The sequence below is a fragment of the Scyliorhinus canicula genome, chromosome 5, assembly GCF_902713615.1.
Source record: "Scyliorhinus canicula chromosome 5, sScyCan1.1, whole genome shotgun sequence".
Lineage (NCBI taxonomy): Eukaryota > Metazoa > Chordata > Chondrichthyes > Carcharhiniformes > Scyliorhinidae > Scyliorhinus > Scyliorhinus canicula.
Genome location: NC_052150.1, coordinates 26,371,663 through 26,398,169, shown reverse-complemented (window position 1 = coordinate 26,398,169; position 26,507 = coordinate 26,371,663). Strand labels below are relative to the sequence as shown.

General features: G+C 43.8%; 1 protein-coding gene across 3 annotated transcripts in view; it reads left to right on the top strand.

The window, feature by feature from the left end:
• The window catches only part of LOC119965858 (sodium/hydrogen exchanger 3), a 141,964-nt gene extending 116,111 nt beyond the window's left edge, over positions 1-25,853 (top strand). For 2 of the 3 annotated variants that reach the window (XM_038796783.1, XM_038796785.1), the window contains exons 5-17: positions 891-1,068; positions 2,202-2,422; positions 4,273-4,475; positions 5,636-5,725; positions 7,243-7,313; positions 7,684-7,813; positions 10,131-10,237; positions 11,287-11,416; positions 12,466-12,639; positions 15,384-15,447; positions 17,284-17,367; positions 18,513-18,753; positions 22,760-25,853. In XM_038796783.1, the coding sequence (XP_038652711.1) occupies positions 891-1,068; positions 2,202-2,422; positions 4,273-4,475; positions 5,636-5,725; positions 7,243-7,313; positions 7,684-7,813; positions 10,131-10,237; positions 11,287-11,416; positions 12,466-12,639; positions 15,384-15,447; positions 17,284-17,367; positions 18,513-18,753; positions 22,760-22,763 (1,697 nt within the window). In that variant the 3' untranslated portion in view covers positions 22,764-25,853. Of the gene's footprint in view, positions 1-890; positions 1,069-2,201; positions 2,423-4,272; positions 4,476-5,635; positions 5,726-7,242; positions 7,314-7,683; positions 7,814-10,130; positions 10,238-11,286; positions 11,417-12,465; positions 12,640-15,383; positions 15,448-17,283; positions 17,368-18,512; positions 18,758-22,759 lie in introns of those variants that run through there. The other variant, XM_038796784.1, reaches the window with a different exon arrangement.
• Positions 25,854-26,507: the final 654 nt, after the last annotated feature.

Sequence of the window (26,507 nt, the reverse complement as noted above, 5' to 3'; positions counted from 1 at the left end):
GGCTGATGGGACCCTTGTCCTTGGTGCTCTCCACAAACTCTCTCTTCCTTATCCACCACCTCCATTCTTCTCCCTGGTAATTTCCAAAGGCTTTGCAACACTGGTGTCATATTTGACCTTGAAATGATCTTCCAACCACCCATCCACACCATCTATTTCCACCTCTGCAACATCCCCCAAGCGCCTCAGCTCATCTGCTCAAACATTTAAGCATTCCTTTTTGTTACTTTTTGATTTGACTACTGCCGTACACTCCTGGCTGGCCTTCCCGCTTCCACCCTCTGCAAAAATAACCTTATTTAAACTTCTTCTCCCCATATCCTAGTTTGCATCAAGTCCCATTCAACCAAATGCCCTGTGCTAATGGACCTCGTATGAGCTCGCTGGTGAGCAATGTCTCTACATTAAAATTCTCACTACCTCTTGTTTTCAAATGGCTTCACCCCTTATTATCTCTAACCTCGTTCAGTTCTAAATCCACTTGAGATTCTACATTACTCCAATTCCTGCCTCTTGTGAACCCCTCTCCTGATTTTAACTGCTCTGCTGTGCATTCACCAGTGGCATTTCCTCCTCAGATCCCTCTTCCTTTCTTTCCTCCTCGTTTAGGTATCTAACCAAGCTTGTGGATATCTGCCCTAATATCTCCCTTGGTGATTGGTGCTAAATTACGTTTTATAAATTTCCTTGGGAGCATTTTACTGCATTATAATGAAATTACTATTGCTATTCAGCATTTATAGTCCGTTGACTTCTTCATTTTTTAATTCATCGGACCAAGCTTTTGTAGATCTGTTCATTGCTATGCAGTATTATAGTTTGCTAACTACCATTTTTTAATTTAAAAAAAAAAATTGATATCAGATTGACGGTTTTTTTTCTTTCTCTAGTTTCTTTCTTTGTTGTAAGTTTGGGTGGAACTGCCGTTGGCATCCTCTTTGCATTCATATTGTCCCTGATAACCAGATTCACCAAGCATGTGAGGGTGATCGAACCTGGATTTGTCTTTATCATTTCATACTTGTCCTACCTCACCGCAGAGATGCTTTCCCTTTCCGCTATATTAGCGTGAGTATTTTTTTAAAAAACTGTTTGATGTTCACTGTGTGTTCTCTCCTGCCTGTAGTTAGCAGCAGAAAAGGCACCGGCATGCACCTTGAGCTATGAATCTGAAGTGGCCTGGGGGGACACACCAAAGGAAAGGGAAGGGCGGCCTCTCCTACTGACTTAGTCAATAAAGCTGAAGCTTGAAGATGGCTAGGTTCAAATCCCACATCAGCGTAAACTCTCTAGGGGCTAGTTTAGCACAGGGCTAAATCGCTGGCTTTGAAAGCAGACCCAGGCAGGCCAGCAGCACGGTTCATTTCCCATACCAGCCACCCCGAACAGGCGCCGGAATGTGGCGACTAGGGGCTTTTCACAGTAACTTCATTTGAAGCCTACTTGTGACAATAGGCAATTTTCATTTTTCAACTGATCTCAACTGGGGTTACAGTATTGCGGCTACAATCGGTCATCCCTGGGCCCCTGTGGAGAGAGTTTGCAGTGGCTGTTTGCTACACATTGGTTCTTGCTAAAAATACAGCTGGTTTGGATGATGCATAAGATTAGGTTTGGCTCTATTGCTTCGTGCCAATGTCTATTCACGCGCCAAGGTTGGTCAACTAGGTGAGTGTTCCTTGTATATGTTCCACTTTCCACCACATTCAAAAATATGGCAACAAAATTATGGGAATAGTCATACTTTAAATGTGTACGGATTATGAGAATATGCCTATTAATGTGTTAAATCTAGAGAAAAATGGGCAGTCTTCTCTTCTGTGCTAAGTCGCTGAGAGGTGCTAAGTCTTGCTCATTCTTTTTGTGACAAAAGGAAATTTCAGTGAGGACACTAGAATTGGCCACAGATGTCGTCTTGTGACAGCTGGTGTAGCATGTTGAAGCATTCATCTATTGTTTCATGGTGTGGTAAAATATTAGCTTGTTTCGGCAGTCTGTTCAGCCTCAAAACTATGACTACCAGGAGTAGCTGGGCAAGGGATTAGATTTCTCCTCGCCCCCCCCCGCATTTGGGCAAACTCTTCTTCCAGGGCTCCATAAGGACTTGTTAAAGATCAGCAATGGTGAGATTCATTACGGGCAATGTTATTGAAGTTTTGCTTCTGTTCTATCCTTACCCCCTCTTGGTTCTTTTCCACCAGCATTACATTCTGTGGCATTTGCTGCCAGAAATATGTCAAGGCCAACCTCTGTGAGCAGTCTATCACCACCGTCAGGTACGCAATGAAAATGCTGGCAAGCGGAGCGGAGACCATTATCTTCATGTTTTTGGGAATCTCTGCAGTGGACACAGAAAAATGGACATGGAACACGGCCTTTATCCTTCTCACACTGGTCTTCATTTCTGTCTACAGAATCATTGGTGGGTGCTTGAAGGCTGTTGTTGAACCAACTTCCATTGATGACTAGGCGACTGCAAAAGTATTTGATTAAGCTGTAAAGGACCTAGTTTTGATATTATAAGATGGTTTCTCCTTGTATTTATTTTTTAATATTTAATAATTTCAGCGTTTTCTTTCTGCTCCCATGTGGAGGAGATTCTTCCTGAAGTAAATTTTTGCCCAGCTCATGTTTGAAGGAAACACTCAGCAGGTCAGGAAGCACCTGCGGGGAGAGGAATCCGAATTAGCACTAGAGATGGGCAACAAATGCTGACCTAGCCAGTGAAGCCCACATCCCATAAAATTGAATTAAAAAAAAATAAAAAAATTGATCGCCAACTTGCACTATTCCTGACCACCCAGGAGCCTCCGATGGCCTGGAAACCCCCATGTGCCGTTCCGCCTGGTCCACGTTTGTGTGGACAAGTACTGAACGCACACGGCTGCGGCCTACCTGGTAAGTAGGCCTTGAGTAGGTATCAGGCCTACTTATGCGAGTACGGCTTGGTCCCGCCCAAGGTGGGCGGGTTCCAGATCCTGACTCCTCGCAGGACTTGGTAGATCCCACGAAGCTTCGTGGCTGTCGGGAAGCCTGTGGGAGACTTCTTCTGGTCTACCGACCATGTCGCGCTGCCATTAGAGCGCGATGTGGCCGATAGATTGCGCCCGATATGTTTTAACCGTGCCAGGCACCGAAACATTAAATTAAACGCACTTAAAGCTGCCTTATTTCTAATGTTTACAAAGACCAATCTAAATCCCTTACATATGTGACATAAATCTATACTGAAAAATATTTTATTGAGGCATTTAAATATTTATACATCAAACACAACCATAAAATAAAACAAACCAACAGGGCTACAAATAATCAAACCAACTAAATACCCAACACCCTACATTCTTTTTGGCCCCCCACACCTGTGGCTTCAGGGGCCCTGAGTCCCGCTGTTCCAATAATGGCGGGACTCCGGGCTACCAGGGAGGCAAAGGCCAAGACATCGGCCTCTCTCGCCTCCCTGGACTCCCGGATCTTCTGACATCCAAAGATCACCACTTCTGGACTTGGGACAACCTTCACCTTAAAGACCTCCGACATAATGTCGGCAATCCCCTGCCAGAATCCCCCAAGCTTTGGACAGGCCCAAAGCGTGGACAAGATTTGCGGGCCCACCTGTGCACTGCCCACAGCTATCCTCCACCCCTTCCTAAAACCTGCTCAACCTGGCCAGTCATGTGTGCCCTGCGGACCACCTTGAACTAATAAGGCTAAGCCTCGTACACACGAGGATGTGTTCACTCTCCTCAGTGCCTTCTCCCACACCCCAGCCTGTACCTCCGTCCCCAACTCTTCCTCCCACTTGCGCTTCACTACCCCTATCGAGGCTCCCTCCCGATCCATCAACTCCTGATAAAGTGTCTTGCCCTCCACGATACCTGTTTTTGACACCACCTTGTCCTGCAGCCCGTGGGGTGGCAGGTGAGGAAAGCACTGTACCCGCTTCCGGACAAAATCCCTCACCTGTAAGTACCGGAACCCATTCCTGGCGGGCAACTCAAATTCCTATCTAATCTAATGATGTGCTTTTCACAGCAGCATACACTTATTATATTTGCTCTTAAGTATATTTACTGTGTTAAATAAGAGTACTCAGAAAGTTATATATTTCAGAAATTATTTGCCTCCAGATTCTTTTCAGTTTTTGAGGGTCTTTGATTCAAGGAATTCATAGGTTTGCGAAGCTATGCCATGCTGCGTGTGTTACATTTAAGTAAATGCTAGTAGATTTGAGATTTAACTAAAATATTTCCACTCTTCCAATATTTTTAGGTGTTATACTTCAGACCTGGATTCTCAACCATTACCGTGTGGTGCAGTTGGAGATTATAGATCAGGTGGTGATGTCATATGGAGGCCTCAGAGGAGCTGTGGCCTTTGCTCTGGTAGTGTTGCTGGAAGGTCAGCATGTGCACGTGAAACAACTGTTTGTCAGTACGACCATCATTGTGGTGTACTTCACGGTCATCATCCAGGTAACCATTAATGCTGTGCTGTCCGCATCCTCTACAATGCATCAATCAACACACAGATGTAAAGCTATTTTACCTATCTAACAAAATGTTAAAACAATGTCTCGCCTGCCCTCTTTTTGGGGTTGGTACAGATGCTGCTGTGGTACATATTCGAAGAAGAGTAGGGGAGTTCATCCCAGTGTCCTGTTGAACATGTATCTCTCAAACAACGTCACCAGAACCAGTATTCTAGTCATTATATCCGCTATGTTGGAGTCCGAGCTGTGTACAAAATGGGTGCAGACCTTCCTACATTGCAATTGTGACTGCACTTGAAGTACTTAGACTGTAAAATGATTTTGATAATATCGTGAGGCTGTGAAAAGCACTATATGAATGCAAATCATAGAATCCTTACAGTGCAGGAGGAGGCCATTGGATCCATCGAGTTTGCACTGACCCGCTTCCCCCGCCCCTATCCCTGTAACTCCACCTGCTGTTTCTGCACTTAACGGGCAATTTAGCACGGTCAGTCCACCTACCCGGCACATCTTTGGACTGTGGGAGTAAACCGGAGCATCTGGGAGAAATGCAAACTCCACACAGTAACCCAAGGTCAGAATCGAACCAGAGTCCCTGGTGCTATGAGGTAGCAGGGCTAACCACTATGCCACCATGCAGCCCTAATCTGTCCTTTTCTTAATACACAGATCTAAGGGATTTAATGCATATGCGCAGTCCATATGTTGAACGGGCCATGTTTTAGCTGAAGCTCCTTCCATGCCCTTTATCTAGAGGGTTTTGATTCTCTGGTGCAGAGGACCATGGATGCTTATTTGTCGAGTATATTCAAAGCTTAAATTAATAGATGATTGGACAGTAAAAGGTCAAGGATCCGTCATGATCTTGTTGAATGGAGTGAGCAAGCTTGAGGGGGCCATATGGCCTACTCCTATTTCCTCCTGCTCTTGTGTGCAGAGGAGGAACGCACTCTACCTGGTCTGTACTGGATGAAGATCGCGGGGAAGAGAAAATTTGGTATTTTGATGTATTCTGAATTAAATTTCTAGCCCTGGAGATGGATGACTTCTGTTGTTGACCTGTGGAATTCGTTCTATTCCTATCAGAAGCATGGATTCTGTTAGTTGATGATGTTGAGCTGATTTTGTGCTATTTTGCAGGGGCTGACGATCAAACCATTGGTCAACTGGCTGAAAGTAAAGAGAAGTCAGCAGAGGGAGCCCTTACTCAATGAAAAGCTCCATGGAAGAGTAAGTTTATCAGACGGCGGCAAATCCCTTCATAAATAAGCACTGTGGTGATGCACATTGGTCTATTTGGGAGCATGTCACTGACATCACTACTGGTGTGACGGCAGCTGTATATGATGGCTACTGTTGAAGTAGAAGGGCAATCATGATATCATCTGCACATTGTGCTCACTTGTTGGATTCATGGATTTGTTTTGGATTCCTGGATTTGCTCTTTGCTAAATTTATTCTTGGTATGCGGGTGCTTTTTATAATCAAAAAAAAAAAATTCTTGCATATGGGTGTCGCAAGCAAGGCCAGAATTTATTGCCAGGGCAAGTTGGTTTTGCCGGGGGACAGTGCCAGGTTAGAACTGCCAAGTGGCAGGGCCTGAAGAGGGGGGGGACATTGGCGACGTCTGCTGGTGAGAACTGGGGGGGGGGGGGGGGGGGGGGGGGCTGGAGGGAGATCCATTGGGAGAGCTCGGGTGCTAGTGATCCTTTGGAGGGAGTGGGGGATTGGGGGGGGCATGCAGGGTCCTGAACTGCCACTTTAGAAAGGGTGCTGAGGCCAGGTTTACTGGCGTGTCTAGGCACGGCCCACAAATCATGAGCCCTCAAAAGAAAAATGACAAAGTGGGAAGGTGATGATGGGAGTTGTGCCAGAACAGCGGCGTGATTCGCACCGATTTTCCCGCCCTAAATTACACTTGTTCATTCTTAATTCCACCCAGTGTAATAATGTTGTTCAAAGAACAAATGTAGAAACAAAGGCTGCCAGGAGTGGATGAATTGATTCAAATTATGTCTACGTTGATCATCATTTGCATTTGTTAAAGCAAATTCCAGTATAACTTGGGGTGGGATTTTCCATACTCCCATCGCGGCTTAGAATCTATGAAGGAGGCCATTCAGCCCATCTTCACCAACTGTCCAAAAGAGCACTCCATCCAGGTCTACTGCCCCACCCTAACCCTGTGACCTAACCTGCACATCCCTGGACATCAAGGGACAATTTGGGGTGGCCAATCCACCTAACTTGCACATCTTAGAATTGTGGAGAGGAAACCTGAACACCCGGAGGAGACCCCCACTGGCACGAGAAGAACGTGCAAACTCCTCGTACGACAGCCACCCAAGGCTGGCCAGTATCAAACCTGGGTCCCTGGTGCTACTGTACCACCATGCCACCTATTTCCTGGCAGAAGAGGTGGCTTACCATTGGTCGCCATGGCATCTTCTAGTCCTGCCAATGTCTATGCTGTTTTGCATGTCCAGTCCTGCCGCCTGGGAATCCGCTGGGCGTTGGGAGGGGTCACCTTCGGCACGACTGGAAGAGCCAGAAAATCCCAACCTTAATCTCTAAACAAAAGTTGTTGGATTCACAGATCTTGTAAATGGCAATTGTGCGTAGTTCTAGTTAATTTTATTTTCAGACAAAGGAATCATTAAGAGTATTTGAAACCACTATCCTTGTATGCTAATATTGCAAGTCCGATTTCCCCCTCATTTAAAGAATTGCACTATTTTTTTTAAAAGGCATTTGATCACATTCTGTCTGCAATAGAAGACATTTCTGGGCAAATTGGGCACAACTATCTTCGAGACAAGTATGTAAATTTTGTGATAGATTATTTTACCAAGAGTTCTGTAAATGTTCAGTACAATCATTAACGTTCTCCTTTTATTGTGTAACTTAACAATTTTTATACTTTTTGGGGAGGGGTACTTGATATCCTATCAGATCCTCTTTCCACTGGCTCTTTGCCAAATCTGTGCTAATGCTGATAATATAATCCAAAACTTCCACAGTCCGACTTCCTTTCTGTAACATCACAATTTTATAATTCCATGCCAAATGACATTCCACATAATTGATCTCCATTAGATTTTTCTGCTTTGCAGTTCTATCCTGCGTTCACAATTTGGTTAGTCTACATAATCTGTGACCTCCTTTAAAATGGTGGTGTTCCATTTCAGGTGGACTAACTTTGATCGAAAGTACCTCAGCAAAATAATGATGAGGAAATCGGCACAGCTTAGTCGGGATAAGATCCTCAGCGTTTTCCGTGAGCTGAATCTGAAGGATGCCATCAGTTACGTGTCTGAGGTAATCTTACTGGTGGCACGTCTTATTACGCAGATGCAGTAAAGGCAGACCTTGTATCTGGTAGCCTGATGATACATTAATGTTTTTTAAACAAAAAGGAGCATGTTCGTAAGATAAATGCCGAACCATATAAATCATAGGTTCGTTTTCAGCTGAAGTATTGTGTTCAATCCACAGCACAATATTTGGGAGCGGGTACAAAGAATATTTGAATGACACCAGGGGGAAACTTTAGCTTTTGAGGGCAAAAGAAGCTAGGATTCGTCTCTGAGCAGAGAAAATCAAAGGCGATTTCATAGAATTTACAGGGCAGAAGGAGGCCAATCGGCCCATCTAGTCTGCACCGGCTCTTGGAAAGAGCACCCTACCCAAGCCCACACCTCCACCCTATCTCCATAACCCACTAACCCCACCCAACACTAAGGGCAATTTTGGACACTATGGGTAATTTAGCAGGGCCAATCCACCTAACCTGCACATCTTTGGACTGTGGGAGGAAACCAGAGCACCCGGAGGAAACCCACGCACACACTGGGAGAACGTGCAGACTCCGCACAGGCAGTGACCCAAGCCGGGAATCGAACCTGGGACCCTGGAGCTGTGAAGCAATGGTGCTGACCACTATGCTACCGTGCTGCCCAAATTTAATTAGAGGTTTTTGAAATCCAGGAAGAGATTTGATAATTTCTCCTCATTTCCTCCGTAGAACATTGCAGGAAGGTATGGTGAAGGAAGTGGAAGGAGAATGAGGGGAAAATAAATCATTTTTTGTGCAATGCATTGCAATGATCTGATATCTATTACCTGGAAGGACGATGGAATAGCAACATTAGAAAGGAAATTGAACATGTGCTTGGAAAGGAAAAATTTGGAGGGCTTTGGGGAAAGAAGATGAATTTGATGGATCTTGCAAAATGCTAACCCAGTCACGATAGGCTGATTGGCTGCCTCCTTTTTTTTATCCCTTGTCTTGAAGCTGTACAATTGTGTTGTCCAGTGAATATTTGTGGTGTTAGGGGCAATCTGTTGAGAAGGTCATGTAACCCAGGTGACCAATTTGGTGACCAGGGTGGGGGAATCACCCTTGCAAGTGTGGGTTTCTGCATCAGTTCGATCCTGGAAGCTGACCTCCAGTCACCAGGCTGCAAGCCTCTGCATTGTCGTTATATGGCAATAAAAGTTTGCAGTTGTGATTTACCTAATTGGTGAATGGGAGATATTACAAAATAATAAGCAGAACAGATGTATGTTTGATAAGATATTGCAAAGCAAGGGTGCAAACCTAGTTTTCCTTGCGTTATCTCCCCTCTGGCACTTTGCTGAGCGAGGGTGAATAGGGTAACATCCTTTGTTTACCATTCTGCTTGCCTAACCCAAAGAAAGCCTGTTTATATTTCCAGGGCAATTAAGCTCCTCCACCTTGTTCATGTCATGTTTTTTAAAACTGTTGACTTTTTGCCTTTCCTTGGCGAGGGTTGAAACGTCCCTCGCTTTGTGTTCGGTGAATCTTTATTCCAGAAGGATTTTCACCTGCGTACTCCTTCCGGAACCTTCCCTCGCTTTGTGTTCGGTGAATCTTTATTCCAAAAGGATTTTCACCTGCGTTCTCCTTCCGGAAACTTCCCTCGCTTTGTGTTCGGTGAACCTTTATTCCAGAAAGATTTTCACCTGCGTTCTCCTTCCATGCTTCTGATTTAATTTGGGGCACTAAATTACACACAGCCATATTCCTGTAGCAGGGCACAGATCTTCAGCTGAACAATACACTTCCTTGCTCTTTGTAAAAGTGCAGTGTTAAACTGTTCAGTTAAGTATACTGTTGATCGTCTTTGCCTAATTGTTTCCTTTTTCTCCAAGATGGTGAGTATTATCTAAGGTGCGTGTCTATTCGAACAATAAATTCCTAAATCATGTTTCAAGTGAGCACCATAAATACAGTATGACTGACAGCTCACTTATTTTAAATAATATGATTGGGCAATTAAGTTTGATGTCTGGTTGGGTTTAATGTTCTTGCCGGAGCTCAGCATGTGATGGAACCATCGATCATTCTGTGAGTCAGTCTTGGCCGCAATGGTGATGAAAATTAGAATCTGACAGCACAGAAGGCGGTCATTCAGGAGTCACTGTGCATATGCCGGCTCTGAAATGTCAGCCAAGATTGTGGACTTGAGTGGGGAAAAAACAAAATGTTGGCTATCTGCTTTAGGCCTGACACAGTTTATCCATCCCAGATGCCTACAGTTAAAAGTTAATTGAGAAATTCCTGTTTCGTTGACTGTTGATGCCTGACTTTCGTGGCTTTTCAATTTTGCAGGGAGAACGGAAAGGGTCCTTGGCTTTTATTCGCTCGAGCAGTGATGTTAATGTTGACTTCACTGGCCCCCGTCACTCCGTTGTAGACTCCTCTGTCTCTGCAGTGTTGTAAGTATCGGCCACAAGAAAATTTTGGCACAACGGGTAAAATTATTTGCTTGTACACTGAGGGCTATTCTTTGTAAAGTGCATATTTTTCTGGCCCACAAAATATGCCCCAGATGGAGGACGGACCCGAGTGGGGAAAGATCCTGAGGAATTTTTCAAATTGATTTGAAGAAAGAATTACATTTATATATAACATCTTTCATAACATTCGGATATCACCAACAGCTTTAATGACCATGAAATACCTAATTAAGTCGTAGTCACTGTAGTATAAAGAGTTAACAGAATAGATATCCTAATGTATGATGTATCACTGACATCAGTTAATCATGTGCTATACTCTGGGGTGTGCATGGAAACACTGCTTAGGAGTAATATAGCTACTCTGTAACTTATTTACATGTAGAGGGGGAATTTTCCATTTCTTTTTTATGTGAAAAAGCGGTGTGCTGCCCGGCTGCACCACTGCTGGCTTTTCCTGCCTTATTTTTCCACACGGTCAATATAAATCCTGGAAGGGGGGTCCCACGCCATACCAAGGGGCTGTGCCTGGTCATGACCCTCCCCCCTCGGGCCTATACTTGGGTGTGAGCACCCGATGGATTGTTTTTACCAGGGCTACGTTTTCCAAACACTGTTGTAATGTCTGCTGACTGTGCAGGGTGAGGGGGGGAGGAGGAATTATCTGATGAGGGGGGCATTAAGTAGAGTTGGGAATTCAGTATGGTAATGGGGTTCCTGAGTTTTCATGGTGGGGAGTGAGGGCAACCAAAATGGCAAATCCCAATGCCAAAAATGAACGTTTGGGGACACGTTCTCAATCCCCATCGCCATCTCCGCCTGCTGAAAATGGTGGTGAGGGGAGGGGGTGGGAAATGCCTTGGTTAATGTGACAGGTCCACCTGTGCAGTACTACCTCAGTATTCCACAGGAAATGGTGGCTTGGTCTACATGGTTAAGTCACCGGAATGGGGCACTTTTAAACTCTTGAGGTGAGATTGTGACCAAAGGGGTCAAGGCTGTGTGAAAAAATATATTTGTTTGCCCAGACGAGAGAGTACCAGTGAGGTGTGCCTGGATATGCAAGCGGTTGAGAACAGAGCAAAGAGCCCGAAGGATCGAGAGGAAATAGTCACTCACCACATGTTGCAGCAACATTTATACAAACCCAGGAAACGGGTAAGGAAACTTACGCGGCTCATTCGGGCAGTTTGTGTATCTTCCCTTCTGGAAATGTTCAGAATTCAAAGCTGTGCATTTTTTTCCTCATTCAGTTTAAAATCCAGACGTTGATCTGATTAATGCCCAAGCAGAAGCTGTCATCACCTGACATTCAGTTAGTTTAGTTCTCATTTCAAGGTGTTGCTAAATAAAAGGTTCGCAAAGAATTGCCTCTTGATCAGCCTATTTACATATATTAGCATTTTCTGTCTGCACAGAAAGAAAACTTTCAACCCATCGTGTCTGCACAGCCATCAAGTATCTATCTATTTCAATCCCATTTTCCAGCACTTGGTCCTTAACCTTGCAGTAGAAACCATACAGTGCAGAAAAAGGCCATTTGGCCCATCTGGACTGCACCGGCCCTCTGAAAGAGCACACTACCTAGGGGCAATTTAGCATGGCCAATCCACCTAACCTGCACATCTTTGGACTGTGGGAGGACACCGGAGCACCCGGAGGAATCCCACGCAGACAGTAACCTGAGGCCGGAATCAAACCCGGGTCCCTGGTGCGGTGAGGCAGCAGTGCTAACCATTGACACTGTGCTGCCCCTTGTATGCAATGGCATTTCAAATGCTCATCGTAATACTAAAATATTTTGAGTGTTCCCATCTCTGCAATCCTTTCAAGCAGTGAGCTCTAGATTGCCACCACCCTCTGGGTGGTAAGGGTTTTCCCTCTAATCTCCCTGCCCCTTAGCTTAAATCTATACCCCCAGTTACTGACCCCTCTACTGAGAGGAAAAGCTCCTTCCTATCTATATCCCACATTGGATTGTACATCTACTTGTTCTCCCTGGATGTTTTCATCCTTTCAGAAAGACATTAGGATCAAGAATAAACTATCCAGTCCCAAGTCATTTGAATTTTATTTACCCACTCTTGCTCTATGTCCCTCGATACTGTTACTTGATCAATAAGGTAATAGGGGAGGTGAGTGAGCTGCTCGGGGTGAAATGATTTGCCGCACTCCACATTCACTGGCCCAATGGTTTATTTTTAAAGTACAGGCTTAATTACAGCCGCCATAAGCTGGTGCGCAGTGATGGCGAGAAACAAGATAAAGAGATTTTCCAACGCACCATGAAAAAGAGGCTGGATCATTTCAAACCCACCAAGCTCGGAAACAATTACACCACCAAATTTAAGAACATGAAGAAAGAAAGGGCAGCAAAAAAGGTAAATTGAAATCGCGGCAATTTTAATTTCACTGCGGTTGTTTTACATTTTACAAACTATAAAGTTAAATTGGGACCATCTTTCTGAAAACGCATTGCGGGGGTGGGGGAGGGGAGAGTGCAGTAGGAGCTTTGACAAGGGGCGGGGTGAGGCCAAATTGGAAGGCCTGTTTGTCGATGTATTCTCCCTTGGGCGCAACGCGGCCGGAGAATCGCACCCATTGTTTTTAGTCATTTGCAAAACCTGGTCTGGACTTTGGAATGCAAACTGCCAATGGCAAGCATTAATGTCAAAAAGATTTTCGAGCGTGTTTCTTTTGTTTGGGAGTGGAGTTTGGAACACTCGTGGCAATCAGCTGGGAGAATTCGGAGGAGAAACCCACAGCAATTCACTTAGTTTCAGAGTGGAGAGTGTAATTGATCACAGCCCATTTTGTATGTTTAAAGGGGCCTTGTGTTGCTGAGACTGTTGTAGCTTAAGATATACTTTGTAATATGAGTCACTATTTAAAATCTGTATCAGTTCAGAAAAAAGGGGGGTGGTTTTTGTCAAAACTAATGAGCAGTCCCTTTCCTCCCATGTTTTTTCTAAATAAGTAAAAGTTAGTTTTTTTGAGCCTGGGATCCATTCTGGCATCTTCCCGTCCAGTTATATCTCAAACTGGGACCGTAACACTATTCCTTCACCTGAATAACCGTGGTCCCTTTCTAGTTTTCTCTACATGCTGCTCTTCAGTGACATCAGTCAGTGACACCAATGCATTTTCATCCATGTTGGGTTCCATGTGTACTGATGATACCCAGTTCACCACTGCCTCCACATTATCAGACTGCTTGTCAGGAATCCACTACTGGATGAGCATACATTTTCTCCAACTAATTATTTGGAAGTCCAAAGGGCAGGATTTCCTGGTTCCGCTACCGTGGGTCTGGAAATTCCTGCCCAACAGACCTTTTAGCAGTCAGTCAAATTTTCTTTCCTACTCGTAAAGATTCTAGTGGAGGGCAGGATTGGAAAATCCCAGCCCAGGACGCAAACCTTGCTTGCTAGCCATTGTCTCCATCCTTCTTCCGGACGCTTGCCTGAGAATGAACCCACTGTCAGCAGGGTTGGGCAGCAGGGTAGCATGGTGGTTAGCATAAATGCTTCACAGCTCCAGGGTCCCAGGTTCGATTCCCGGCTGGGTCACTGTCTGTGTGGAGTCTGCACGTCCTCCCCCTGTGTGCGTGGGTTTCCTCCGGGTGCTCCGGTTTCCTCCCACAGTCCAAAGATGTGCGAGTTAGGTGGATTGGCCATGCTAAATTGCCTGTAGTGTCCTAATAAAAGTAAGGTTAAGGGGGGGTTGTTGGGTTACGGGTATAGGGTGGATACGTGGGTTTGAGTAGGGTGATCATGGCTCGGCACAACATTGAGGGCCGAAGGGCCTGTTCTGTGCTGTACTGTTCTATGTTCTATGTCTGCAACCTTGATACCATATTTAACTCTGAGGTGAGCTTCCAATCAAATTCACACCTTTATGGCAGTGACAGCACGGTAGCCTTGTGGATAGCACAATCGCTTCACAGCTCCAGGGTCCCAGGTTCGATTCCGGCTTGGGTCACTGTCTGTGTGGAGTCTGCACGTCCTCCCCCGTGTGTGCGTGGGTTTCCTCCAGGTGCTCCGGTTTCCTCCCACAGTCCAAAGATGTGCAGGTTAGGTGGATTGGCCATGATAAATTGCCCTTGGTGTCCAAAAGTAGTGTTGGGTTGGGTTACTGGGTTATGGTGATAGGGTGGAAGTGTTAACCTTGGGTAGGGTGCTCTTTCCAGGAGCTGGTGCAGACTCAATGGGCCGAATGGCCTCCTTCTGCACTGTAAATTCTATGATTTATTGAAACCATCTATTTGCACCTCTGCAACATTGTCTGACATTCTCCTACTTCCCCAGCTATCTCTCCGTCTCCGCTCATCTACAGCTGAATCCCTCATCCAAACTTTTGTTTTGTCACCCCAAGACTTGGTCAACCTCCCATCCTCCCACCCTTTTCAAAAACCTTTGAATCATTCAAAATCCTTCTGTCCACTTCTGAACTCGTACTACATCCCGTTCATTCTCCATGCCCCGTGCTCACTGCTTCCCGATCTACGTTGGCTCCCAGTTGAGCAGCACATTGATTTTAAAATGCTCATCCTTGTTGCCGTATCCAAATCCAAAGCCTCACCTCTCCCTATTTCCCTGCAGTCGTACAATGCACCAAGATAGCTGTATTCCTCCAATTCCAGTCTCTTGCATATCCCTGACTATTAATTATCAGCATCATTCCTCCATCTGCTTAGACCCATGAGGTCTAATTTAATTTTCAAATTTTGTTCAAAAATTCTCTTGCAAAATACCTTGGAATATTTTAATATGTTAAAGGTTATTTATAAATGTGTATCCCTGTGCAGTGTTCTGTGGGGAGGAAATTAAAGCACAAATCTGGTGTTCTTGATTAAAAAGGGGATCAGGGGTTGTGGGGAGAAGGCAGGACAATGGGGATGAGGAACACCAGCCATGATCGAATGTTGGAGCAGACTTCATGGGCCAAATGGCCTAATTCTGCTCCTGAATCTTCATGCTCTTGTGATTTAAATCAATCATGTTTTGCATTTGAATGATGTGCTTGGTTTTGATTTGTGTTGCATTTGGAAATGCAGAATAACAAATCAATAAAACATATCCTGTGAACCTTGACCCTTGTTATAGCTGTCCTGGTTTTGTTTCAGAAACACAGCAATGCCGTGCCAAATGGAAAGCTCTCGACACACTCTGTTTCTTTCCAGGTTAAAGGTAATTTTGATTTGCATTTTCTTCCTTCCATTTTCATCCTTGCTGATTTTTGTCTCCTGTTCCCATCCTCCTTTCCAATCGCTCAGTTGACGACTTTGATTGCGTTTCAGCAGGCGAGTGGTCACCTTTTGCATTCTCGGCCAAGTCGTTACTCTTGAGGGAGCTTGTTGAGAGTGGGTGCTGGGAGCCCAATAGGCTTCGGAAATAGTGGTTTCAGCTGACTGATGCTGTGGCTTTCTCTGCGTGTGGATTGCTTACAGCAATCAATCGAAGGAAACCTGACTATTTCCCCTTTTCCCCTCTGTCCTCTCACCCCATTTCATCCTTCCTGGGTTCCTAAGGGTTCCTACTGTAAGCCTAACTGAGGCTAAATGAACCAGGTAGCAAAGTTGGGACGTAACTGGCTGATTTGGGGTTCTGCATGCTCATTCTTTAATTTCATGGAGGTACAATTCTAATCCAAAAATAATTCCGAGATATTCGACCAGACTTGCCAGGAGATCCTGCTGTGAGAGTCCATCTCTTCCAAAGTATCTTTCTTTTTTTTCCCTTTCATGCGCCAAGCATATTTGGCAGAGAGCGAATGGATGGTTTTGGCAGCTCTGCAGTAGCTCCTGAACATGTCCGTAAGTAGCACAGGGATGACCAAGAGTCCTTGGGCTGTTGATGGTGAGCGTACCTCAGTCATGCACCAGCCAAGTGCACTGACCCAATGACCCAGCAAGTTCCATTTTGATTTTGCTCTCCTTCCCAGGGAGGTGACCTGCACTTGCCCTTGTGGCTGGAACTCCCCATGTAGGAATTGATTGCAATGTACCCTGTTCAAGATTCCTTTAACTTGAGGCAAAACTTTGGCTTTCTTGGTGTGGATTGCGTGAAGAAATCTGCAGGTCAAGAATGTCTTGGATTCATGTTCGGTGGTGAATTGGGTAATGTTACGGTGGTTATAAGACACTAAATTGGTCACCGGTCGAGTAGAAAGTCCGCTTAAGCTCTGGCTGTCTGAAGGCAAAGTGAAGTATCATCACTGTTGTTTTAAGAACCGAATGGATGATCATCTGTCGCCAGGCAGATACTATACAAGGACCTATTCAGCAAGTGAGGTGCAAATCTCAACAGTATGTATTTGCACTTTTAGCAGGGCACTGGCATTTCGTGCTCTCGCTCAGCCTTTTTGACGATTTTAAGTTGACCAAATTGAGGGCGAAAATAGTCATGAATTGGAATAACTTTTCTATTTTCTGTTTGACACCACGTTCTGCTCTAGTAGCCAGGTTGCATCTACACCAATCCCTGGGCGGGGTTTTCCGTCACCCCCGGGGTGTGTTTTGTGGTGGTGGAGGCAGCTTGCCCTCGCCGACGGCCAGGAAGGATGAACCGGGGTGAGAGGTCAGAGGGGAAAAGGGGAAATAGTCAGGTTTCCTTCGATTGATTGCTGTTATCAACAGTGGGACCTGAAGATGATGCCAGCAAGAATGCCCGAATAATTCCGCCCACTATTTCGTTCAGAGCACTTCTGTAACTTTCAATTCCTTGGGGAGTGGGGGGGGTTCCCTTGCCCCTTGCAGAATACTTCTCAGTGATGTGAGGTGGCAAAATGTTGGCCAGCAGCAGGATCTTCTGGCCTCGCTGCTGTCATTGGAATTTCCCGTTGAATCTACCCCCCTCCTGTCGCTGGCAGCTGGACTTGAAGATTGCATTGGTGAGACTGGCTGGAAACCCTCCCACCACTGCCAACATAGCATAGCATCTGAAAGTAATAACCCGTAATATTGCCTAGACTATGTTAATTTGTTTCTGTATTTTAAAGAGCTGCTCCCTAATTATTTCTTACAGATTCTGAGGCAGAAGATCCATCAGATGGAGGAATTAATTTCCTAATTACCCCTGCTGACAATGGATCGGATGAAATCAGCGCTGGTAATATACCTTGTCTGTTCAAGTGGTGAATGCTGCTCTGGATATTTCTCTATTTATAATTATGTCAGAGACTAAATGTTTGATTTGGAAACTCCTCCAGCTGGTGTGAACAGTCTCCTAGAGAGGTGCTTGTACTTGGAGCATAGCCCACATATTCCGGTTGAGATACTTTTTGCACCAGTGCACACCTTCTTTGCATCAACACAATAGAAAATATGCTGGTTACAGCCAGTTTGAAAGGCTTTCCAAATAGCTGTTGAAGATCCTAGAATCAGTCTCCAGGGTCTCGCTCCGTGTACCTGGGGTAGACTCGGCACCATTCTGTAAGGAAGGAGAAAGCAGCCAAGGCTCCCAGTATGTATTGCTATTGAGCAAATATCTTAACCAAGGGCAGATATTAGTTTTGGTGAGGACTCGGCTCTGTGTGGTTCCCTTTATCGATTCATAAAATCATAGAATTTACAGTGCAGAAGGAGGCCATTCGACCCATCAAGTCTGCACCGGCCCTTGGAATGAGCGCCCGACTTAAACCCACGCCTCCAACCTTATCCCCGTAACCCCACCTAACCTATTGGACACTGGAGGCAATTTAGCATGGCCAGTCCACCTAACCTGCACGTCTTTGGATTGTGGGAGGAAACCGGAGCACCCAGAGCAAATCCACGCAGACACTGGGAGAAAGTGCAAACTCCACACAGACGATCAACCGAGGCCTGAATTGGACTCGGGAACTGAGGCAGCAGTGCTAACCACTGTGCCACAGTAAGTTGACCAATACTTTCTGTTGGCTCATGAAACGAAGTGCAGAATGTTGCAGAAAATGCTCAAATCGTTCAGCAGGTTGGACAGCATCTGGAAGAGAGAAGAAAGGATTGGTGCCGTTTCTGGTAGTAGTGCAAGCTCTTTTGTTTTAAAAAAAAAAAGCCTCCCACTATATGTTAGATATCGTATACTGAGATTCTTGAGCCACATTGGTGTATTCCACACTTTGCTTCATTCCAGCTGCATTATCTCTTTACTAAGATTCTAATGTCACAGTGTTCCTCACTGACATAGGATTAGGTTGAATCTTCTGCTGCACTTTGTGAATCCTTCAGCGGTTCCTCTAATTAACTCTTACTTTCCAATACTAATATTTCCTGCAGGAATCGAAAACCCAAGTTTTTCTGTTGAGGAGGATCAGTCTGGTTTCCAAATGATTCCACCATGGGTGTCCAATGAAGAAACAGTCATTCCATCCCAGAGGGCACGTTTACAGATTCCAAGGAGCCCCACCAACTTCCGACGCCTCACGCCTTTGCAGCTCAGCAGCCGATCAATTGATTCCTTTTTGCTAGCCGACATCTCGGACGAGCATCCATTGTCTTTCCTACCTGAATCATCAATGTAATTACATCATCCATTTTTTGTTTCACACAGTAGAAAATTCTGGTTTAAGAACTGGTTCAAAGGGAGGAAACTGAGCTGAGGGCAGATTGTCAAAGTGGGTGGATCATTTCTGTTCACTGCACATATCAGTGACTTGGATAAGGGCTAGAGGGATCAATGGCAAACTTTGCAGATGGCACCAAAATAGACTTGGGAAATAATTGCGTCTAATGGGCGAAACAGCTGGGTTGTAATGCAGAACAAGGCCAGCAGCGCGGGTTCAATTCTCGTACCCGCCTCCCCGAGTGGCGACTAGGGGCTTTTCACAGTAACTTCAATGAAGCCGACTTGTGACAACAAGCTATTATTATTATTAAATTAATGGAAGCTGCCAGTGACTATCAATAAAATGGTGGGATAGGTAAAAAAACGGATGTGGTGTTCAATAATAATCTTTATTAGTGTCACAAGTAGGCTTACATTAACACTGCATTGAAGTTACTGTGAAAAGTCCCTAGTCGCTGTGGTGATGTGCATCACTGTAAATACACAAGGGATTAATGTAAATACATGTAGACTAGCTAGACACTAGAGGGAGCACCAGAGACATTTCATACAGACACTCAACCAATAGAACAGTTTGATAGGACACGACCAATGGGCATTCACGATACACACAGAGGTGACACTACCACAGGAGGGCATTACACTAACCCATATATAAAGGACACAACACACATGATCTTCCTCTTTCCAGTGAAGAGTCAGTGAGTAGAGACACAGGGTTGATTCAATATCACTCCCACCACGTGGATTGTAGCAGACTGGTTAGTCAGTCTGAGTAGCTGTAGAAGGATTAACAGTAGTGGCGAACCCAAGTAATAGAATTGTAAATAGTTTAATAAAAGTGTTGAAGTTATCTCCACGTCTGAACATTCCTTTGTCAAGTGCACCACAGGGAAGCCGCTTGTGCTATGCTCAAAGCATAACAAGACAGTCGCCACACTCCAGTGCCAGTTCGGGTACACCGAGGGAGAATTCAGAATGTCCAATTCACCTAACAAGCACTTCTTTCGGGACTTGTGGGAGGAAATCGGAGCACCCGGATGAAACCCACGCAGACACGGGGAGAATGTGCAGACTCCGCGCACAGGCAGTGACCCAAGCCGCGAATGGAACCCGGGTCCCTGGCGCTGTGAAGCAACAGTGCTAACTACTGTGCTACCTGCCAGCCATTTCAGTAAATACAAGGCACTACTGTTTCTTTTTAGAGATTTACTTTTGGGAAAGGCTGGTTGATCTTGAAGAACAGAATAATTTTGCGTTCAGTTTCACAAAATATTAAAAATACCCCCGTGGATAAACTAAAGCAATGCTGGCTTCCATGGCGAGATGCATAGAATATAAAAGTAGAGATGCGCTAGTGAATAAGGAAGATCAGAATTGATTTTGGTCGCCATGGTGGAAGGATTTTGAAGTAACAGCGGATGCATTTGTTTGGATGCTGGCCAGTAGGACGAATTACAACTGTGAAGGAACAGTGGAAAAAGTGGGGTTGATTTTTTTACAGCAGTGGATCATGTCATGTCTGTTCTGCTTGAAGGCAGCTCTTGTCTGTGTCTGCAGCTACTTTGTTCTGAGCCATTTCTTTAGTAGTTTTTGTTTGATGTCTTTGCCATTCCACTTTGGGGCCAGGGTGGGGAAGCGGGTCCCAAAATCTGCCTCAGACGGAATGAAAATCAAACCTACACTAGATTATAAACCACGTGCACGCCACCTAGTCCACTAGCTACCTTTAGAACAGTAGATATAATGGCGCATTTGAAAGCTGTTTAAAATTTTGAAGAGATGGCACAATCACACTTTTGTGTTTGTTCTAGGCTAGAGCAAAAGAGAGATGGGTGCATGGTGGGCTAGATTTCATTTTGAGAACCGTAAAGTCCTATTTTACACACTAGGGTAGCAACATTATAAACATTTTAGTTCAAGATTGATATATTTGCGCAATTGGCACTCAAATGTTTTCAGTAATTGTCCCATTGTTCTGTCTATTGTTACGATCCCTCCTAAATCTGCTGAGCAGGTTTGCTAATGTGACCTCACTTTAATTTTCCGTGCATGTTGATGATGGTCTTTCCTCTATCTCTCTTCTGCATCCGCCTCTCTCTCAGATTTCCCCTCATATTTTCTGTAAACAGTTTATGGTTGTTTGAGTAGATTTTTAATGACCTTGGATAGCGACAAATGAGATAGTGATGGAATACATGGCATAATTGCTGCACAGTTTTGTAATCTGCAATTTTTTTCACTTAGCCATTCCCTTTCCAAGTGACAAACACATACAGTAGATACTTCTCCATGTGGTGCTGTGTGTCCGAGCACTTGAGCTAAATCCAACGTAAGACAGAATGAATGACCTGTTCTCTTTCGCACCCAATCACTTTTTTAGGAGCCAGTGAACAGCCTTGGCTCCATTCCTATTGAGTGCAGATTCTGAGTCAATGCTCGCTCATATCTTTTGACACCAATTGCTGAACCTTATTATGGAGCCAAGAGAGATGGCTTTGGGGAATGAAAGTGTTGCACTGGTGTGGTAATGGATACCAGAGTGATTGGAATGGTGGCCAATTGTGATAGAACAAGCTGTACTCTGCATCTGGTGCATGCAATGTCTGATTGTGGAGTGAGGAATGCTAATTCAAGCTACCTGAAATTAACTCAAGGTCATCCTTTACCTCGCCATGATAGACTTGATCGTGTATACATATTGAAGGGGGAGCAAGAATATCACGGGGTTCAATTGAAAAAATAAATTATTTTGTCCCTTTGAATTTTAGCTTGAGCTGCAGGCTATTAACACATGGGAGCAGAAGCTGTTTACAAATGAATCTGCGGTCCTTCCACATTCTTTGGCTCGTGGGAATTGCGTCTCCTACCTTCTCACAGCACTAACTCTGCTATCGGCGTCTCTGTTGAACTTTGCCGATTGAAATGCCTGCCCATTAACTCTGGTTTTCATTCACTCAAGTTCTTACTGTTTTCTCTCTAGCCCTTTACAATCATTTGATCCCTCTGTTTATCAGAACAACTTATCGCTTTTATTTTTGTGTCTCTCCCGCTATATATTCCAGTATTGAGCTCCATGCTATTGCAAATAATATCTGTCTCTGGTAGCAATGTCGCAAAACAGAGATGCATTTAAACATGTCCGATTTTATAAAAAAACTGATACCAAGTAGGTCTTAAAACCTCGCTTAAATTGCATGTTTTGAAACTACTTTTAATTCCATCTTATAAAAATATTATTGCTGATGCATATTATTTATGCTTGAAATTGTACAATTTCTGTTAATTTAATATTTATCGATCCCTGATCCGCTTGGGCTCACCTCAGTGAATAGCTGTAGAAAGATATCTTGATCAACAGGGTAATTGAAGGTGCAAAGTTAAGTATTTTTTGCTGTCTGATAATTAGGGCAAACTGGGATATTGCTTTGTCATGGACAAGATGGGCCGAATGGCCTTTCCTATGGATTCTATACTTCAGATCGCTCCTCCTTGATCCACATTATAATTTTGAGGAAAAATTGCAATATTTTTGCAGTCTGAACAGAGTTTTAAGGCATCTTGTGATGCTGCTACAGGTTTTTCACTGACTGAACGATCCTGGTCAAGCTGAAAACTCCTCCTTTTATACTATAGCCATTGGCCTATAAATGTAAACGCCTGTTGAGTCAATTTAATATTTACCGGCTCTCAGTTTTAATAACTGTTAGCTTTTGACCCAAGAACTATGCCACATTGTTTAAAAATAAATGATCTGAAAGGACATTCTTATGGGGCAAGGCAGTAGAACATCTCAAAATATGTTTTTTGTTTTGCTCTTGTTGAGTTGCGACCTGATGCCATTTGTGTCCAAGACTCGGGTGACGATTGCGTGAACAGGATAGTATGATACTAAAGCTTTTAGCAAGTAGATATTGCGTCTTTTGCTCCTCAACTGACTTGCCTTTTTGTTATGCAGGTAACGTTAATGCCAATCGTAAATCCCCCTCCATTGCCTAACCCTTCCACCTTTTGGATGAGAAACTACTTTCCAAGAAAGATGACCGAGTTAGCCAAGATGATCTTAGTTGTGAGAGATCCTCGAGGATCTTCCCATCTTCTCGCCAGAAGACGTGGGCCCAGAGTTTTTCTTCACTGGAAAATGTAGAATCCCAAGTGTTCACCATTTCCGGACATGGGTTGCACAAAAAGTGAGTTCTATTGAAATTGTTTCGAAAGCAGCTATTAACATTTTCAGCAACGCTTACTGAAGGTCATCTTGCGTGCTTTGCCATCGAAAGAACTCGCTGTGAAGTACAGCAGACTGAGGTGTGAATGAAGAGCTGGAATGGCCCAGGGGTGCGAGAGCAGAAGCCATGGACCAGTAAGGCACTGAGATGCACTCTTCTGACAACCAGGCGGGTGTGCAGAATCGATCATCTTGTCACTGGTGCAAGCCTTTGCATTAACCAGTTCACCAGACACCTTGGGGGTCTCTCCCAGTCACTTGTCACATTCCTTGGAATAAGAAGAAACACAGTTTTAAGCACACCAGTGCTTCGCTTCACCAGCAATGACATTGATCCTTTTTTAAATTAATGAGCTAGGCATCTTCTAGTTGTGCCATATGACTCCAGAACATGCGTTTCCTGTCCAGGCACTGAAACAGACTATTGCAGTCATATACTTTAGATTGTAGAGGGGAGAAATGGATGCTGCTTTGCCAAATAGTTTTAAAGGGTAGAAATTATATCCATAAGTGTTTATATATGGTTTTCTATGCAGGTACTTATTTCCCCCCCCCCCCCCCTTCTGTACAAATCTCATTCCAACCATACAAATGCATGAAGGTTCTGTTTTTAATGTTTATTTGGAATTGATCAGATGCAGATATTTTACTTATCCAGTTTGCGATATTTTGCACTGTGAACAAATTATTACAGTTCAGGTTTTCATACTTGGCTTTAACTTTTTTTAATGAAAGAAAGACGAATGCATGCACCATAGTCATCGGTGATGCAATGCTTTAAAACTTGAGGTGTAAAGATTAACTGACCTGTGAGCCCCTCGGGCATTGGAGGTCAAAAATAATTATTTTTTTAAAAATGCAACGGAAGTGCAGACTATGTTGTTCAGGTGGATATTTGGCAACCTGACATCCTGTGCTGAGAGATTAAAGTTTAATATTAACATTGCTGGTGTCACAACGTGTGCAAAAAGGATGAGGCAGGGTGATGGAAGATGCATGTTGTTAAGAGGCTAGAAGGGCATGTTTTGGGGCTTTGTTTTGAATAATTGAGACTTCTCTTAAACCACAACAGTCAAAATACTAAGAGGAGTCTTCTAATGCAATCAGGATTTCAAATGCTTTATCTGGGCAAGACAAACATTCCTTTGCAATGCTTAAGGGCATATCCTGTCTCTTTCTTGTGGATGTGCAATAGGTCTTATTGACCACTGAAAGTAGTCCATGAACACTTCTCTATTTATTCCAGTGCTTTAAGGTAAGGAGTCCAGATATCCTCATCCGAATACAGCTGTACTGAAATTGAAATCTTCGTGAGTTCCTGATGTCGGAAGTGGAGAATAGTTGTGGCAGTGATTAGCTTTTCTCCTCAGCAGATGGGCGAATGAGGCGTTCAGTCAGTACAGACCAGTAATTATTTTGTCTTCCAACGTTTTGTGTTAGAATTTTTCTCGAATGCCATTAGTCTGAACACTAGATGACAACTTCCACTCCCCCACAGTTCCAGGATTGAGGGACAACACTATTTATTGCCCGCAGGTCCTGACGAGTGCAGCAAGTATTTTAAACTCATCAAGCTGGGAACTTGAAGTGAAAGTTGCCAAAGTTTGCTGCAGTCATATCTAGGGTTAACCCACCACTCTTGGTTTGAGCACTGGTGTAAATACCTCTTGCTCGGCTAAGGTCAGGGAATGCCATCGAGTATCAAATTTCCATGTGTCTTCCTTCTCAATCCTCTTCAACCTTTCAAGTCACCATAGGTGTTCAGTAACTGATGCAAGCTGCATGATTGCAGATTGACATTATCCCAAAAGACAAAACACCCGTTTCCTTTAGACATCAACTTACATTTCATAGCTGATCCATGGGACGATAATATAAGTATCACAGTACAGCAGACCTGCAGCCCAGGAAATTCTGCTTTCTAGCTTACTGATATTGCAATTCAAGTTTTGCAATTACCCTCTATTCTATCTCGTAATACACTATCTCTGACAGGGTTAATACCCAGCCTCAGCCATAGCTACTCTGTAACCAGACACTCGGGAGTGCATAGGTGTCTCCGGATATGACACTACCTCCCTGCATTCTTGCTCATTCGAGATTATGTATTCACTTGTGTGGGGAATAACTTAATTCTGCGATTATAATTATTCGCACATGATGTGCAATTGTTTTTCAGAACTCTTTCTGTGCATGCTGTGCTCACCTAAATAAATCTTTTTTAAGTTGAATGTAGAGAAACACATTATTTAGGGGTGATTTTTCTTTCCAGTGCTGAAGGTACTTATTCAATCTACTTGAATATGTGACACCTATTCTTTTATCTGCCAGTTCCATTTTCCTACCAGTTTTTTCTTTTTTAAGGTTTTTATTTTGTCTGTTTTTCTTTCATCCCTCTATCCTTTTGTTGATCAATGGATTAGTCTTATCTGGGTCGCTGTGAACATTGAAATGTTGTTGATTAACCCTGTTAATAACGAGGTTTAACAGGTTGAATTTTTAGATGCTGATTTATTGGGCGGGTATGATGACCATTGGCTTTAATGAGGGTTCTACAGGGGTAGGCTATTATTTGTTCCATGCCCCTATCTTCATGGGGTGGTGGCCAATCAAGTGTTGTATATAATCCAAATTTGAAATTTATTATTTGTTAATGTGAACTGTACATTGATGTAACTTCCAGGTCTACTTAATGTGTCTTCCACATGTTTTATACTTGCTGATTTAATATGTATCATGTTCAAAGTTTTACTATCTTATGTTGGGAGTAAAAATATATTTTAAAATAAAAGCTTAAAAGGAAATATTGGATGTTTTGAACCAACGAAGCTGCTGCTGTTTTCTCGGGAATTGAAAATATCTAGTTTGGTTATATCAAAAACTCACAGACGTAGAGAACATTTATCCTTTTGTAGATCATACTATTAAAATTAGGGGGAAATACATTTGTTTTGTTTCTGTCGTAAAATCAGAATTCCTGAATCTTCTAAGGAATATGACAATCGCCATCGGATTGCCACTTCACTCCTACTTTCCTGCACCATGCCAGAACTCTGCACTCCTGCCTGGAACTTTCGAAAGTATACTTAATTTATAAAATAACTGGAAGAACATTGCAAATATTTCAAAATGGTCATCACAGAGTGCAACAATATACAAGCTTTCTAAAGAGATCATGTTGCTCTTTGCTTCAATACAATTGTGATGTCACTGCATACATTCAATGTGAGTCACACATCTCCAGGATTTTATACAATTCTTAGCCCCTTTGTGCACAATGGCTGAAATGTGTTAAACAGTGACCTTTCCCCATTGTATTTCTGTGGCAGCTGACCCTTGCTTTAATGCATAATCCTGGGCTTAGGAATATGTCAGTCTGCAACACTTGGTCAGGGGTAATACTTTGAACTGGAAGCCAACAAGTTTCGGGCAGACCAAAAAGCACCTTTCTCACAGTTGATGATTCTTCCAGCTCTAG